Genomic DNA, 17,539 nt, shown 5'->3' with positions numbered 1-17,539 from the left:
GGATCAAATCACACATCAATGTCAATGTTCTCCTGGATAATCTAAATCAACTGAGTTACTTTAGTATCTCACGGTCAGGCAGGTTTTCCAGATCTTGACTCATTCTTGTGGCTCTTCTTTGAACTTTTCCCAATTAGTCCACACATTTCTGAAGTGCAGACATCCCAACTGGACAACAGCCCATCACAGCAGTGATGTTACAGGCCAAAAAAAATTCACCACCATGGTAAATCGAGAGTGGGAAAATGGTAATGGAAATATTTGTGATGGCTTTTTGTGGGAAATGATTTTTTTCTGCCCCACTGAAGGAAAGTGAAAAATATGTTTTTATAACAATTGAAAGGACAACAGATCTCAATCGGAATGATGTTTGTAGATGAAGAACAAAAACCTCCGACAACATTTCAAATGAACTCGGGCCTGGCGATACAGAAATTACAGCCCTGTCCCTGCATTCGGAGCCTGGCTCTTGCACCAATCAGGCTGCATGGTTGGTGCCTTAGAGCTGAGGACCTGGGGGGCGGGATATGAGTCAACAGTGTGCCCTTATTGCCAAGAAGGCCAATGGCATTTTGGGATGTATAAGTAGGGGCATTGCCAGCCGATCGAGGGACGTGATCGTTCCCCTCTATTCAACATTGGTGAGGCCTCATCTGGAGTACTGTGTCCAGTTTTGGGCCCCACACTACAAGAAGGATGTGGAAAAATTGGAAAACGTCCAGTGGAGGGCAACAAAAATGATTAGGGGACTGGAACACATGACTTATGAGGAGAGGCTGAGGGAACTGGGATTGTTTAGTCTGTGGAAGAGAAGAATGAGGGGGGATTTGATAGCTGCTTTCAACTACCTGAAAGGGGGTTCCAAAGAGGATGGATCTAGACTGTTCTCAGTGGTAGCTGATGACAGAACAAGGAGTAATGGTCTCAAGTTGCAGTGGGGAGGTTTAGGTTGGATATTAGGAAAAACTTTTTCACTAGGAGGGTGGTGAAACACTGGAATGCGTTACCTAGGGAGGTGGTGGAATCTCCTTCCTTAGATATTTTTAAGGTCAGGCTTGACAAAGCCCTGGCTGGAATGATTTATTTGGGGATTGGTCCTGCTTTGAGCAGGGGGTTGGACTAGATGACCTCCTGAGGTCCCTTCCAACCCTGATATTCTATGATTCTATGACCTTGTCTACACACAAATATTGTACTACCTAAACTACACCCACATAGTGAAAGTGACACAATACTCCCCTACTGTGGAAACAGTTAAATCAATACTTTATTCTTGTATTTGATAAGGATAAAGCAGTACTTATCTAACTGTGTCTACATTAGGGGTTGAGCTGATATAACTAGAAAAATCATACTCCTAACTAAAATAGTTAAACCCATACAAAAACTGTGTGACCAGACCTAAAAAATACAATAAAGGGAGTCAGAGTCAGATCTTTCTAAAGTGTCAAGTTTGCAACGGGTAAGTTTCCAGAGCTTGGCAAAGATTATTAGTTCAGTGTCACCTTTAACCATCAATTTTTTTCTGCTGACTGGGAAAAACCGGTATGGAGAGACTGCAGCTCTCCATTGGTTGCAGTTTGTTTGAGGTATTGTTTGACTCATTAAAAAGCAGCATTCTGGGTGATTTAGGTTGGGTGGTTGGAGTAGATTGGAGAGCAACAACACATGCCCTGTTGCTGGTGTGTTTCTTTGTTCCTTATGTAGGAAAAAAGTAAATTTGTTAGAACAAGCAAAAATGTATTTATGGGTGGCAGGGGATGGATCAGTTGATAATTACCTGTTCTGTTCATTCCCTCTGGGGCATCTGGCATTGGCTATTGTCGGCAGACAGGATACTGGGCTGGGTGGACTTTTGGGCTGACCCGGTATGGCCGTTCTTATGTACTTAAGCATGAAAAATTTAAAAAATTTCAAACGTCTTCTGTTTCCAAAGCAGATTCATTTTTTCCCTGAAGTTTTCTGCAGATTTTGGTTTTGCTCAAATGTTGTTCTTTTCCAACATTGGTCAGTCACAGAAACTGAAAATATTTCCATTTTGGGAATAACCTAACAAACCCTGCCTTGTGACTGAGCTAGCCAATCGAAACTGGAAATCTGAAAACAAGAAATGGCTGTGGATAGCCAAAAAATAGCCAGAGTTATGACAGCTGGTGCTACCAGCTGTTTTTGGAAGGGATATTGAACCTCTTGCTCCAGAGTTTGGGCCAATCTTTAGCTATTAGAGACTAGGATGAGACCTAATCTGGGGGGAAATTATCCCACGTCTACCACTGTGGAGTTCTTAAACTTTCCTCTGAAGCAGCTGCCGCTGGTCATTATCATAGGTGGGATATAGGGCTAAATGGGTCGCAGTTCTGATCCAGTCTGCTGCCTGTTACCTATGTTTCTATGTCAAACAAATCCTCCACCCACGCAGAAGGGCAGGAGGGGGAAGTCAAGGAAATCTTAGTGGGTTTTGCCAAAAAATAATTCCATTTTGGGGGGGGGGGGGAATGTAGCCTTTTTTCCCAAAATTTTTGAATATGAACTTTCAACCATCTCATCTTGCCAATTTTTCTCACAAGTCCCATGACACTTGGTGTTTTCTTAAGCCCCTTTCCCATTCACCTCCTCCCTAAACTCCAGGTGTCAGGTGAGAATCTTTAGGAAAGTAGTAAGTTTCATGCTGTGCAGGGACAGAAAAAAGTTTCACAGCACGTTATAGGCTCACAAACCAGAAGGTAAATAAACAGAACCCAACATTAATTAGTTTGAAATTTTCTTGATCTCTAAGCCAATGTCATGATTTTTGGGGGAGCTGGCTCATGACTTTTGAATGATTGGGCTTAGCAGTACTGCAGCTCTGATACTGATATGTACATAGGCTAGGCTCACCCCTTCCAGTGGAAATCATAATAAGAGCAGGTGGACAACTCCTTGCGGCTCTCCTTGCAGAGTTGTCCTCTGAGCATTCTGTCGGAGGACACAGCCAAGAACTCTCCAACGGCACCAATCTTCAAGGAGGTTCCGTATGGACACAAGAGTAAGTTTTTCAGAGTGGTAGCCATGTTAGTCTGTATCAGCAAAAACAGTAAGTCCTCCTTGTGGCACCTTAGAGACTAACACATTTATTTGGGCATAAGCTTTCGTGGGCTAAAACCCACTTCATCAGACGGATGGAGTGGAAAATACAGTAGGGAGGTATAAATACACAGAATCTGAAAAGAGGGGAGTTGCCTTACCAAGTGGGGGGTCAATGCTAACAAGCCAATTCAATTAAGGTGGAAGTGGGCTATTCTCAACAGTTGACAAGAAGCGGGGGGAATCACTTTTGCAGTGCTAATGAGGCCAATTTCATCAAGGTGGCCCTTTTCAAACAGTTGACAAGAAGGTGTGAGTATCAGCAAGGGGAAATTAGTTTTTGTAGTGACCTATCCACTACCAGTCTTTATTCAGGCCTAATTTGATGGTGTCCAGTTTGCAAATTAATTTCAGTTCTGCAGTTTCTCGTTGGAGTCTGTTTTTGAAGTTTTTTTGTTGAAGAATTGCGACTTTGAAGTCTGTTATTGAGTGTCCAAGGAGATTGAAGTGTTCTCCTACTGGTTTTTGAATGTTATAATTCTTGATGTCTGATTTGTGTCCATTTATTCTTTTGCATAGACTGTCCAGTTTGGCCAATGTACATTGCAGAGGGGCATCGCTGGCACATGATGTCACATTGGTAGATGTGCAGGTGAACGAGCCCCTGATGGTGTGGCTGATTTGGTTAGGTCCTATCATCAGCCACACCATCAGGGGCTTGTTCACCTGCACATTTATCAATGTGATATATGCCATCATGTGCCAGCAATGTCCCATTGCCATGTACATTGGCCAAACCGGACAGTCTCTACGCAAAAGAATAAATGGACACAAATGTTGATGTGCCCCCTAGAAGACCTCTGCGTACTCCCAGAGGTACACATAACCCTGGCTGAGAACCAGGCCCCTGTTGCAGTGAGATACAGTCAGTCATGTCTCCTTGATGGGGCACAGCAGCTCAGAAACAGGACTTCCCACCTCAGGGAGCAAAGGGCTTACCTCCCTGCTCCCAGCCCTGGAGATGGGAAAAGGAAATAAGGACGGTGTGTTTGAAAAGCAAAGGGTCCCCCCTTGTTCATCTGAGCACGGGGCAGGGGAGACAAGAGCTTCCCAGCACTGGGGCACCCAAGGATGGATGTTTGGGTAGTTGCCTTAAGAAGAGCAAACATGGGTGGGGTGAGCACTGCTTGGGTAACTTGCTGTGCAGGGACGCAGTGTGGTTAAGAGACAACCATGCCCCCTTGGAAACCAGGGCTCTAGTCCCCAGTTTGGGAGGGGAGTGGGGTCTAGTGAATAGAGCAGGGGAGCCATGACTCCTGGGTTCTATCCCTTGCTTGGAGAGAGGAGTGGGTCTAGTGGGTTAGAGGTGGGGGGTTGGGAGCCAGGACTCCTGGGCTCTATCACTGGGATGCGGCGGGCAGGCGGGGGGGGGGGAGGAATGTAAGATAGTTAATGGGGGGGGGGGAATGAGATGAAGAAGCCTAGGTTTCTCTGTCACTGATTATCATTTAGACCCATATTTTCAATAGACAGAGAGCAGTTCTCTTTGCACCAGCGAGCTCCCCAGTGCATTGCTATAGTCACACCAGTGCAAATTCCCCTAGTGTAGCCAACCCCGAATAGACCAGGCATGGGCTTAGCTTCTCCAGGGCTCAAGGATGTCTCCTTTAGCTCTGCTCTCTTCTTCAGCACGTGGCAACAAGGAGTTCCAATAAAGCAGCCTCCACAAGGTTGGGGACAAACAGATAAAAAGGTTGAGTTTATTTATTTACAGGCTCTAACGCTACTGCCTGGGCTATTTACAGAGGGTACAAAAGCATAGCAAAATGAAAACAGGCTCAGAAAACAAACAGCAACACTCATAAAAACACTCCGAAGCGCCGACACACAAGTATATAATACAGGACTATCAAAATGAAACTTGTTTGCTTCTATAACCATCAACCAGCTCCGCATCTAGGATCCTCGTCCCGGAGATTGGATGTTCCCATCATCCCTCACCCAGGCAAATACGCAGCCTGTCCTGCCTCCGCTGTCCAGGAGGGACATGTGAGAGCGTTTAGGGCAGGTACTGAAGACTTGTCAACATGGGAGAGATTTCCTGACATGGCTATTCCACTCCGGTCTAGTTTAGCTATTCCATCCTAACTCCCCCAGGTGGATACTCTTGTCCAAAATAAAGGTGTTTTTATTTCGGAATAATTACATGGAGTGCTGACTCCAGAATAAAGTCACTTTTTATTTCCCAATAGCGTGTCCACACTGGAGTGTTATTCTAGAAGAGCTATCGTACAATAGTTATTGTGCTAAAGCTACGCTAGTCATTTCTCCTCCCCCGCAGACAAACCCTACGCTGGGCCAGTCCTTCGGCCTTCAGCAAAGATGCTGAACCACCAAGTGCAGTATTGCTCTCAAGAGCAGCTTTTCAGGGAGCAAGGATGGCCCAGTAGTTAGATCACTGGCTTGGGACTCCCCAGCTCTTGGTTCAAGCCCCTTCTCTACCACCGCCTTTCTGCATGACCTTGAGAAAATCACTTAGGCCAGGTCTATGCTACCAAGGGCTTGTCTACACGATGCAGCTTTTAGCAATAAGCCTGTGTCGACACAGTTTTGTTGACAACGTCGCAGTGTAGACAAGCCCCATGTTTTTCCAGCAAAGCTTTGTCAGTTGGGAGTGAGACAAAATTGTGTCCCCAGAGCTGTGCCGGCAAACCCCCACCTAGCCACAGCTTACCCTGGCCAGCGAGCCCTTTTGCTGGCATACTTTATGTCGTTCGAGGAGGTGGTTTAACTATACTGGGAAAACAGGGAGGTGGGGACTCAGCCAAGATTGCTAGAGTGATGTATGTAGTGTGGTCTGCCCCATAGCGTCTCTGTGCCTCCATTCCCCATCTGTAACATGGGCATGTTAGTCTTTGCCTACCTCACAGGGGTGTGTGAGATGCTACAATGAGAAAAGGGTTAGACAGAGTTTAAATTTGCCTCTTCTTCCTGCATCAACCTATTCCCCATGTATGTCTTTTCTGGAGCAAGTGAGTAAGTTTTCCCTACTTTATACTCCGGATAGCATGACTCAGAAGGGATATAGCGAATTACAGGCTCAAAGTGCGGAGCAGATGTTACACAATTCACCCTCACAGTGCCAATGCAAGGTGGGTGGGAAGCACTGTTATCCCCCTGCCCTCCCTATTTTACAGATGGAGAAACTGAGGCAGAAGGCGGCAACAATGACTAACCCCACCCCAGACAGAGATCTCTGGCAGAGTGAGGATTGGAACTGAGGGCTTCCCCAGCCCAGCCCTGTGCTCAGCCCCTCCAGACCAGACCAGACCAGACCATCCCTCTCCCTGGCTTCGCATCTGGCTCGTGCATCATCTCCAGAGCTAAGTCCAGTTGCAGACTAAGTGTCAGTGTTGACGATACAGAAAGAGCTCAGCTCCTAGGCTGAGTTTGAGGGGCTTGCATTTAAAAGCAGGATCTTTCGACTTCTCCACTGAGGAGTTACTGAGAGATGATAAACCTGATACAATTTTGCAGTCACTTTCCCAAGATAGAACCGCACTTCAGCTGCCTCTTTATTCCCATCAAGAGAAAAGGCAGAGTGCATTTCTTTGGCAGTGCATGTGGCTAAAAATCTTTGTCACCTGCCCATCCATTTTCATCCCTCCCTTTTTCTTTCCATGACCTGGCTTAGATTTCCTATGGCCCCAGGACACATTTACAGCACTGCCAATCCCAAGATGTTAAAAAATTCAAGAGTCAAGCTCCAAATATCATCAGACTGATTTAAAAAATCAAGAGGTTCTTTTTAAAAAAAAATCAATTTAGGGATTTTTATTCGCTTTCCTGTTTCAGAGCCTTTAGGTTCATACTCGGGGCCCATTTTCAAGTTTTTCTCTTCAACCACGAAGGCTAGAAAGTGTTTTAAATGAAAGGTCAGATTCACCCCTAATCACATGCCTCCAGGAGCTGGGGCTTAAAGGAAAACACCAAATGTCATGAGACTCATGCTAAAATTGTGAGAGTTGGCAACCCTATGTTTAGCATCATTCGGCCCCATTTTCACAGCAACTCATTGGTGTGCAAAGTCATTGTATTATCTTGGAATAGCAATGCTACAAGGACCCTGACACTAGGTCTGTTGAAAAGGTTTAACTAGTGAACAGGAGTTTTTTGGTCTGGACATAATATTCCAGTAATGCTGCCTACAGAGGTGTCCCAATCTCTACCATTCACTTTAGTGAGTTAAAACCTGCTCCTGCCCTCGGAATGGAGGAATTGTTACACTGGATTAGGGCTCCACATAGCCCCGTATCCTGTCTCTCACAGCGGCCAGCATCAGCTGCTTTAGACAAAGGTGCATTTATACAATTCCCTGCCCCGGGGAATTTTGTTCCTCACCTCCATCAGCCAGTGACTGGCTCGTGCCCAGGAGCAGGAGCGTTTATAACATGCCCGCATTTTTCGCTTTGGTCGTGGAATGGCAGAGCTCGTTACCTGCAGCAGGCCTACTTTTTCTGAAGTGACTATTGATTTTGGTTGCCTCCATTTTTGGAAGCATGACTTGAGACCCTTTCCGGGGACTGCTTTTCAGAGAGTGGGGACTCAGCACCTTTCTGAAAACCAGGCCACTTTCAAAGGCGTCTTAAGCCACTTTGGAAAATGTAGTCCATTCATGACTAAAGTTTTTATAGGTTTCAGAGTAATAGCCGTGTTAGTCTGTATTCGCAAAAAGAAAAGGAGTACTTGTGGCACCTTAGAGACTAACCAATTTATTTGAGCATGAGCTTTCATGAGCTACAGCTCATGCTCAAATAAATTGGTTAGTCTCTAAGGTGCCACAAGTACTCCTTTTCTTAAAGTTTTTATGAAACACTTATTACTGTGGCAATGGGCAGAGTAGTATCTAGCGGGAACAAGTTCCACAGGTTAATTACACATTGGGTACAATTACTTTTTTTCTTTTATCATCTTTAAATAGGTGGCTTTTTCAATTCCACCATGTGCCCCCTATGGTGGTTGTGTTATGGGAATTGCATGAAGGGGAGCACCCCGCTGAACCGTTCATTTCCTCCATCATTCTACCTCACCTCTACACTAAGTCCTGACCTTTATAAATCTATCCAAGACCCTGATATTTTTCTTTGCTCTTCTGCATCACGTCTCTATTTCTGCCACATCCTTTCTCCTATGTGTGGAAGACCGTTGGCCACAGTATCCAAGCTGGGGGGGGGTGGGGGTTGACCCTTTAGGACGTGGCCTTAGGGGCTGGGATTTTCAAAGGCAAGTGGCGTTGGATCAAGCTGCCTAGTTTTGCCATTGATTTCAGCGAGAGCAGACTCAGGGAATCATTTCTCAAAACACCCTCATTACGTTTCCAGTGACATTCTCAATACAGCCTTCTGTCTCCTTCGGCTGGATGCGGTTCAGAGCATGCTGTTCTGCGTATGGTGCTCCCAATGGTACTGCAGCAGTAACCCCCCTGCTCCCAAAAAGCCTTCTTCATAGTGGGCCAGTCTTTGGTACCCCCCACTCTAGCAGGCTCACCACTTTAGCACCCCAGCAACAGGTCTGCTGCTGTCGGTAGTGGCCTCGTAGACAGAGTTGGTCCATGGCTTGGGCACACCTCACACCTCTAGCTGCAGACAAATGTATTCCCATTCAGCCCTGGGGCCTCTTTGTTGGCCATCCTTTGAAATGCCGCTGGAGCATTTATCATTCCAAAGGGAAGCACCAGCAGGCAAACTGGCTGGTGTTTCCAAGGACTGACAGTGCCATGGAGCCCTTGGCAGACACGATACTGATCTACCAGTCCATCGGGCTTTCTGACTGGGTTCAGCTTTCAGATCCCTGTAACATGCCTTCAAACTGTCCACGAAGAGATACGTTTCAGTTTTTCTAGGGAGACACCTCTGACGGCCTCTCAAAGTCACTGGCACAGAAACCCTGCATACAATTTGTACCAGCCCCTTTACTGAGCAGGCAGAAGCATCTGCACTGTGCTTCCATCACCAGCAGAACAGCTTTCATTTTTTAGCACAAGAGCTCGTTCTAGCATCAGCCTTACGTGCTTCCCCAGAAACAGCAGTGACAGGTGAAAAACTCCTGTTTCTTCTTTCAATTTGCACCGTTCACAAACTTTTTGGAAGGCACATAACAAACCCACCCCAGATCAGGCATCCCTCAGTAGTGTGTTTACAGAATAACTGTTTAAAGCTGTGGAGGTTATTCTTCATCTGTCATCATCACCCTCAGGTGAAAGACAAACAGCTGCTGGAACAGTCTCTCTGCTCATGACTGTGACAGTCCTGTGGCTCTTCCTGACAATGCCATCCCTCGAGATCTCGCTCCTTGTCAATGTACTGTTCCTCCTGGCATTGATACTTCTGTGGTTGTCAAGGGTTCCATTCCATGTGTAACATTTCCAGTTCCAGTTGCAATACCACACACTGGTCTCCCACCAAAAAACACCCCATCCTTATTGATGAACAAGATCACGAGTCTCAATCTTTTGGTCTTCTAGTTCACACAGGAGGTTGAGTCTCAGGTTGCACAAAGGCCTCTGTTATGTAGGCTATACCTCTCCTGATACAGTTCTTTCTTGATATCCCGTGTCTTTCCACCTGTCTTTCTACTTAACAGGTCTATCTAAGTGTCTGTCTTCAAAGCATCCTGTCATTGTGGCACCTAAGGTGCTAGCACAAAATTAAAGGCTGTAAATAATTTAACATCTAAGTTTAATGTTTGTCACTTAATCAGGTCAATTGATTTTATGGTTCCTCACCATATACATTAAATCAAACTTCAAACCAAAAACGACAAAAGTTTTCTTCTGTCACTTCAAGTGTCTGTTTCTTTAAGAACAAGGAACTTCCTGGACCAAGTAGCTCTGAATATTCTAACAGAACTCTGGATCAGCTGGCACTTGCATTCTGGTTGGAAGTTTCCCATTCTGATGATGCAAAACCCATTCATAGACTCCGTGGGAGGACTGGTTTTTTCACTGGGCTGTGGGGTGTTTGTACACTGAAGCACCAAACCCCACTTTGTCAGAAACAGACGCTCAAGCCAAAACCCAAATTTGAAAGTGCTTGGGGATTCCAAATCTCATTTTCCTTCTCTTTCATGACCCACAAAAAAGCTAGGATCATCCCAAAACAACACAAGAGTCCAAATGAAGCCTGGTTCTTTAGTCAGCTGTACAATACAATTTTCTGGGTCTTTTTATGGGAGGTTTAAAAACATATTTAGGCCCAAATGCTTAGACCTCGGTGCCTAAACTGTTAGATATTAGACAGATATTTCATGCACTACTGAAAGGCACTCAGATGCTACTGTGATGAACGTGATATAAAAACCACTAGAGTAGAATAGTAGCAGGGGGTAACAGCGTTAGTCTGTATCCATAAAAACAATGAGGAGTCCGGTGGCACCTTAAAGACTAACAGATTTATTTGGGCATAAGCTTTTGTGGGTAAAAAACCACTTCTTTACTAGAATAGAACAGAACAGAACAGAATAGAATAGAATAGAATTCTCAGTTGGAGTTTTTCACTGCCTTCAGGTCAATGACAACACTAATGTACACCAGCTGAGGATCTGGCCCCTATAGCCATATGAAGGCATCTAAATGAAAGCTGCCTGGTTCTCAGGGGCACTGGACAGCCATAAAGACTATCAATGTCAAGGAGAAGCAGCAGTATTTCATTTATTACTATCATGGGTGTAATGCTTGGGGCCCCAGTCATGGGCCAGGAGCACAGCACCTCTGAAAAATTAGGCCACTCATTTAGGCTGGAGTTTTCCAAAGATGTGATGATGTATGCAGTGTTGTTGTAGCCGCGTTGGTCCCAGGATGTTAGAAAGACAAGGTGGGTGAGGTAATACCTTTTATTGGACAAACTTCTGCTGGGGAGAGAGACACGCTCTCGAGCCCCAGGGAGCTCTCCTTCAGGTCTGGGAAAGGTACTCAGGGGAAGTCTACATTTAAAACTCTGCATCGGCGCAGCTGCAGTGCTTCAATGAAAACGCTCTGCGCTGACAAGAGAGCTCTCCCCGTGGAATAGTTAACCAGTGACAGCTATCCTGCCAACATAGCACTGTCTACACTGGCATTTAGGCCAGGACAGCACCACCTCTGAGTGATGCAGTTACGCCGAGGTAATTCTGCGGTGCAGACCAGGGCTCAGAGCGTCACAGCGAAGTACGAGCTCGAACAGCTAGTTCAGCAGAAGTCGTTAGCCACTATTCTAAGGGACCATTCAAGGCAAAATTTGACTAACACCCTTGAGGTCACAGAACAAGAAGGGGGTTAGCGGGTTACATAAACAGAACAAGCCATGAATCCAGTGTCTTTATCAAGACCATGACTTTAGGTGTCTAGCACAGTGATGAATTTAAACGCCCAGGCTCATGTTTTGAAGGTGTTCAGCAGGTTCCTTTGCGGATGAGGCCTGAGAGGTCAGCTACGGGGGGATCACTTTGTGGCAAGTGTTCACTGGTGATAGAGGTTTTGTCCTTTATCATTTTTCTGTGTGAGCTCATTCAAGAGCGTAGTGATTGTCTGGCCAGTATAACTATGTCGCTGAGGGGTGTGGATCATTCACACTCCTGAGTGATGTAGTTATATCAAGTAATTCTGCAGCGTAGACCAGGGCTAAGTTTCCCAGATCTGAAGAAGAGCTCTCTGTAGCTTATAAGCGTGTCTCTCTCACCAATGGACGTTGGTCCAATAAAAGATATTACCTCACCCACCTTGGTTCTCTAATGATTTAAAGAGTTAATCTGCATGCTTGCAACCACTTTGCACGTCCTCATTAACTGCAGCTTCTGGCAAACAGAATGTTGGGAATCATTAAGACAGGGATTAGAAAATATCATATTGCCTCTTTATAAATCCATGATATGCCCACATCTTGAATACTGCATGCAGATGTGGTCGCCTCATCTCAAAAAAGATATACTGGAATTGGAAAAGGTTCAGAAAAGGGCGACAAAAATGAACAGGGGTATGGAACAGCTGTCATACAAGGACAGATAAGACTGGGACTTTTCAGCTTGGAAAAAAGACAACTAAGAGGAGATATGATAGAGGTCTATAAAATCATGACTGGTGTGAAGAAAGTAAATAAGAAAGTGTTATTTACTCCTTCTCATAACACAAGAATTAGGGGTCACCAAATGAAATTAATAGGTAGCAGGTTTAAAACAAACAAAAGGAAGTATTTTTTCACACAATGCACAGTCAACCTGTGGAACTCTTTGCCAGAGGATGTTGTGAAGGCCAAGACTATAGCAGGGTTCAAAAAAGAACTAAATAAATTCATGGAGGATAGGTCCATCAATGGCTATTAGCCAGGATTGTGTCCCTAGCCTCTGTTTGCCAGGAGCTGGGAATGGGTGACAGGGGATGGATCACTTGATGATTGCCTGTTCATTCCCTCTGGGGCACCTGGCATTGGCCACTGTTGGAAGACAGGATACTGGGCTAGATGGACCTTTGGTCTGACCCAATACGGCCGTTCTTATGTTATCTTCTAACACTGCGGTGCCCACAGCAATGATGGGGCAGGACATGAGGCTGCACAAACCTTGGCAAGCTGCAGGGAGTAGGGTGGGTTGTTGAGTGCTGGAGAGAGCGTCTCGGTCCTGTCTGAAGGGTGCTGAAAATGCTGGGGGGGATGGATCCTGAAGTATCAGGGCTGCTGTCTGGGAGGCAGCCAGGGGATCATGTGGCTTGTACTGAATCTCCTCATATTCCACCCCTGCCAGCTGGGCCCACTGCTGCTGCCTTCTGGTTTTCCCATGCGTTCCTTCCCTGCTGGGATCCAGCACCAGGGGATAGCGAAAGGCAAGCCAGGGAGGCGCCTTGCCTGCTCACGTGTGGCAGAAAGAGGGAGCTGAAGGCAAACACTTGGGGGTGGGGGGGCGCATGAAATTCCAGCTGGGATGTGGGAATATGTGACAGCAGTTGCAAAATGCAAGGGTGATTTGGGATATGCTGGACACTTGGTGGTTGGATACACCAGCCTAAATATGGATTTAAGTAGTCTAAAGTATTTGATGCTACCACACTGACTCTTTAGTCTCTTAAATGGTCCAGGGCTGAAGGGGAATCTCTCTTTGGGTATCAAGTAGTGTGCTCGGAGGGTGGCTAAGTCCAGATCAGTCCTCCCTTCTTCATTACAGTACAGCAGGTGTTTAAAACACAGCATTCTCCTCTACGAGTAACAGGAAAATAGATTTTTAAAAAATATTTACAGAGTCTAAAACTATCACCGGGCTATTTACAAGGTTACAAAAATTTTAAAAAAGGAAAATCGAAACAGACTTGGAAAACAGAGTCGCAAGAGCAGTCAGAGATAGTAACTGATCCAACATGGCAGCAGAAATATGGGACAAGCCAAATGAAATTAGTTTGAGTGAGAACTGTTACCTAGCTTTTCAGTGATGATCCTAACTAGAGGCAGTCGAAAAACAGGGTGGAAGGGGAGGGGAAGCAAAAAAATAATAAAAATAAAAATTTCAGGTCCAGTTTTCAAAATTTCATTCTAAAATTTGCACAGAAGTTTTGAAATTCCAGACAATGTTGGCCATGCTCTAGAGATGTTCAAAAAGAAAAAAAAAAAAGGAGGGGGGAGGAATTCACAATCAATGTTGGAAAATTAATTTCTTCTCTTTTCTTTTTAATCAAAATTCAAAAGGTCAACATAATTTTTCATCAAAACGTGACAAATGTTGACCAGCTCTAACCTTAACCTTCCCCTGCCAACCTATGCTTAATCTACAAGTATGGAGATGCCAGCACTCCAGTAGCCCATGCAGTCAATGGCTCGACTTGCTAGGCTGTTGTGTCTCTGGACACTTGAACCTCTGCAGGGTAGGGATTGAATTGTTCATTCCACTCACCGGAGGAGCATGGGACTTTGCTGCTGCTCTCAGCACAGGATGCTTCCAGTCTCAGCCTATCTGCCTTTCCATTCTGACCTGGGCCTCCTAAGAGTCCTTTTACGACAGCACCATGATCCCTGTGGGGATCACACGGAGTGAAGATGGAGAGGATCAGAGATGGAGAGGGCTCAGCACCTGCCTTGTCCAGAGAGGGGCCAAAGCTGGTGATGAGCCAGGGAGGGGATCTGGTCCAGCGCTGCAGGGCTGAATGAGGATGTCATGCAGCAGAATCGGAGGGGTCACTCGTACAGGCACTGGGGACATGGGAAGGGAGAAGGGGAGGAGCCAGTCCAGGGGAAAGGTCAAAGGGATGGTAAGGGGAGAGGAGGTGGATGGCGTGAATGCTGAAGGAAAAGAAGGACTGGAGAAAGACAAGACCAGCTTCATAGCCATGGCCCCATTGCAGTATCACCAGCCCCACACCTTCAAAAAGCAGGAGCCAGGCCCCAAAACAATCAGGAAATTGGCTTAAAAATACTAAATTCAGCGTTGAGATTATTTGCCTTCTGGTGTCCGAGCCGCCAGGGATCATGTTTTCCTGCTTTTCTCTGCAACCAGGAGGATGAGAAATTTTCTAAGCTGAAATTCTCATGAAAATCCCCTGCTCTAGGAGCTGGGGCTTTAGGGAAAATGCCAAATATCACGAGACTCACCATGAAACTGCAAGAGAGTTGGAAGTGGTGGTGGGGATGGGGGAGGGAACAGGAGTGGGGACAATGGGGGAGTTGGAGAGAAAGGCGAGATTCATGGGGTACCAGGAGAGGGAGAGTTGAGATTACGGGGTGCCAGGTGGGAGATTGGAGGGGGAGAGGCAAGATTCACGGGGAGTAAGGAGGGAGGCAGGCAAGAATTAGGGGGAGCGAGGGGCAACAGAGAGGCTGCGGGGGGCGGTTAGTTTATCAGTGACGAGGCTGGGGCCCCAGACGGAGCAGGCGAGGGGAAGGAAGGGTGGGGGAAGGCGCGGGATGGGAAGGACAGGGCCCAGGGCAGATCCAGTGGGTTGTTGGAGAGGGCGGGGATGGAGATGGGCGAGGGGGAGGAAGGGAAAGAGGGCAGGGAGGGGAGGGGGGTGGAGGAGGTGCCCAGTGGGGACGAGAAGGAGGCAGAGGAGAAGGCAGAGGAGGCCTGCAGGGGGTTGCTGGCAGTGGCAGAGTTCTTGGAGGCGAAGAGCAGTGAGGGCTTGTCGCCGCCGTGGGTGCGCTGGTGCCGGTTGAGGTGGGAGCTGCGGCTGAAACACTTCCCACACTCGGGGCACTTGTAGGGCTTCTCGCCGGTATGCACGCGCTGGTGGATGGTGAGCTCTGAGCGCTGGATGAAGCTCTTGCCGCACTCGGAGCACTGGTAGGGCTTCTCGCCCAGGTGGGTGCGCTGGTGGGTGATGAGGTTGGAACTGACGCTGAAGCACTTCCCACACTCGGGGCAGCGGTAGGGCTTCTCTCCGGTGTGCATGCGCCGGTGAATGGTCAGGTCCGACTTCTGGATGAAGCCCTTCCCGCAGTCGGGGCAGGCGTAGGGCTTCTCGCCCGTGTGGATCCGCTGGTGTTTCACCAGGGCCGAGCGCTGCCCAAAGCCCTTCCCGCAGTCCGTGCACTTGAATGGCTTCTCCGCCGGTGGTGGCGGGGGCTTCCCCGCTGCCAGGCTCTTCCCGCAGTCCATGCACTGCTGGGCGCGCAGCCTTGGGTGCAGCACGGGAGGCGAGATGCCACCCAAGCTTTTCCCGCAGTCAGTGCATTTGTGGGGCTTCCCTCCGGCCGCCACCTGGCCCTTGGGACTGGCACCGCTGGCCACATAGCTCTTCCCGCAGTCCATGCACTGGTGGGGCCTGTCGCCAGCATGCACCCGCTGGTGCTTGATCAGCGCTGCGCTCTGGCCAAAACAGCGCCCGCAGTCAGAGCACTTGAAGAGTTTGCCATGCTGGTGAGCAGCCAGGAAGCCCTTGAGGTGCTCGGGGCAACGGTAGGAGGCCTGCTCGGCAGCATGGATCTTCTGGTGCCGGTCCAGGTGGGAGCTGACGCTGAAACTCTTGCCGCAGTCGGGGCAGGTGTAGGGCCGCTCGCCGGTGTGGACACGCTGGTGCCGCTCCAGGTCGGAGCGCTGGATGAAGCGCTTACCGCAGTCACCGCACTGGAAGGGGCGCTCGCCGGTGTGGATGCGCTGGTGCTGAGTCAGGTTGGAGCTGCGGCTGAAGCGCTTGCCGCAGTCACCGCACTGGTAGGGCCGCTCACCGCTGTGGGTCTTGCGGTGCTTGGAGAGTGAGGCCCGCTGGGCAAAGCACTTCCCACACTCGGGACACTGGTGGGCAGCCACTGCCTCCTCCTCCTCTTCCCCCTCGGCCTGGCAGGCCCGGTGACGGGCCGCTGGGCTGCCACTGCAGCCCTTGCCTCCTCCGCAGGCATGGTGGCGGCGCTGTTCCCCCAGGTGGGTGCGCCGGTGCCGGTCCAGGTGGGAGCTGACACTGAAGCACTTGCCGCACTGGCCACACTGGTAAGGGCGCTCGCCGGTGTGGACACGCTGGTGCCGCTCCAGGTCCGACTTCTGGATGAAGCTCTTGCCGCAGTCGCCACAGTGGAAGGGGCGCTCACCGGTGTGGATACGCTGGTGCTGTGTCAGGTTGGAGCCGCGGCTAAAGCACTTGCCACAGTCATCGCAGCGGTAGGGCTTCTCTCCCGTGTGGATCTTCTGGTGCTTGGCCAGAATGGAGCGCTGACGGAAGCAGCGCCCACACTCCCCACACTGGTGCGGCTTCTCCGGCGTCTGCACCCGCTGCGCTGCCCGCCCGCAACCATAGTCCTTCCCGCACTCAGTGCAGACGCCTGCCCCCCGCTGCTGCGACAGTGGGGGCTCTTTCCCCTTCTTGAGGCCAGCACGGCGAGTGGCTTTGCCCTCTTGCTTCCTCGGTGCGGGGCTCTTCTGCTGCGGTGGCTGCCCTTCTGACCGGCACTGGCTCCCGCTGGCTTTACCCTGATCGGGGCCCTCGGTTTTTCCTGGGAAAGCCTCAGGTGACTCCGCCTTCTCAGAGCCTTCCTGAGGGGGGGTCTCCTCCTCGTTGTCACTTGGCGCCCCATCACCTGCTGGAGAACCCAGACACAAGTCAGTCCCTGCGCTGAGGGGGAAGGGAGATTGGCCATGGTAGGGATTAGCCCAGAGAGCTGCTGGGGAGATTGAAAAATCAGGAGCTGAATCCGCCCCACCCCCAGCCCTTCCGAGCTCTCAGGGGGAGGGGACTATTCTCGGGTGTTGTGGGAAACCATGAGTGATGGCTGCCAGGAGGATCCAACAGCTGCTGGGGACAATCCTGACCTGGGTGACATGTGGTAGAATGGGGGTGGGGAAGAGGAGGCAATGGGGGAACCACCATTCTGCTTTCGTTTATACTGCACCTCAATTGTCTACAGCAGCCTGCTCACTCTCACTTAAGCCATCTCTCCTTGCCTTGAACTGGGACGGTGCCCACCCACTTCTCTGTCCTGTATCCAATCTCTACTCACCTTCTCCTGGCCTGCAGGACTGCCCAACCCAGCCCCTG

The 17,539-nt window shown here is 48.7% G+C and overlaps 1 protein-coding gene across 2 annotated transcripts in view; it reads right to left on the bottom strand.

Annotated features, from left to right (window-relative positions):
* Positions 1-8,032: 8,032 nt before the first annotated feature.
* LOC102947236 (zinc finger protein 420) overlaps positions 8,033-17,539 on the bottom strand; it is a 28,729-nt gene continuing 19,222 nt past the window's right edge. Inside the window, exon 5 of one of the 2 annotated variants that reach the window (XM_037913504.2) lies at positions 8,033-17,084. In XM_037913504.2, coding sequence (XP_037769432.1) covers positions 14,905-17,084 — 2,180 coding nt within the window. In that variant the 3' untranslated portion in view covers positions 8,033-14,904. The remainder of the gene's footprint in view (positions 17,085-17,539) is intronic. The other variant, XM_037913505.2, reaches the window with a different exon arrangement.

This window comes from Chelonia mydas, chromosome 14, assembly GCF_015237465.2.
Source record: "Chelonia mydas isolate rCheMyd1 chromosome 14, rCheMyd1.pri.v2, whole genome shotgun sequence".
Lineage (NCBI taxonomy): Eukaryota > Metazoa > Chordata > Testudines > Cheloniidae > Chelonia > Chelonia mydas.
This window is presented reverse-complemented; position numbering and strand designations above follow the sequence as displayed.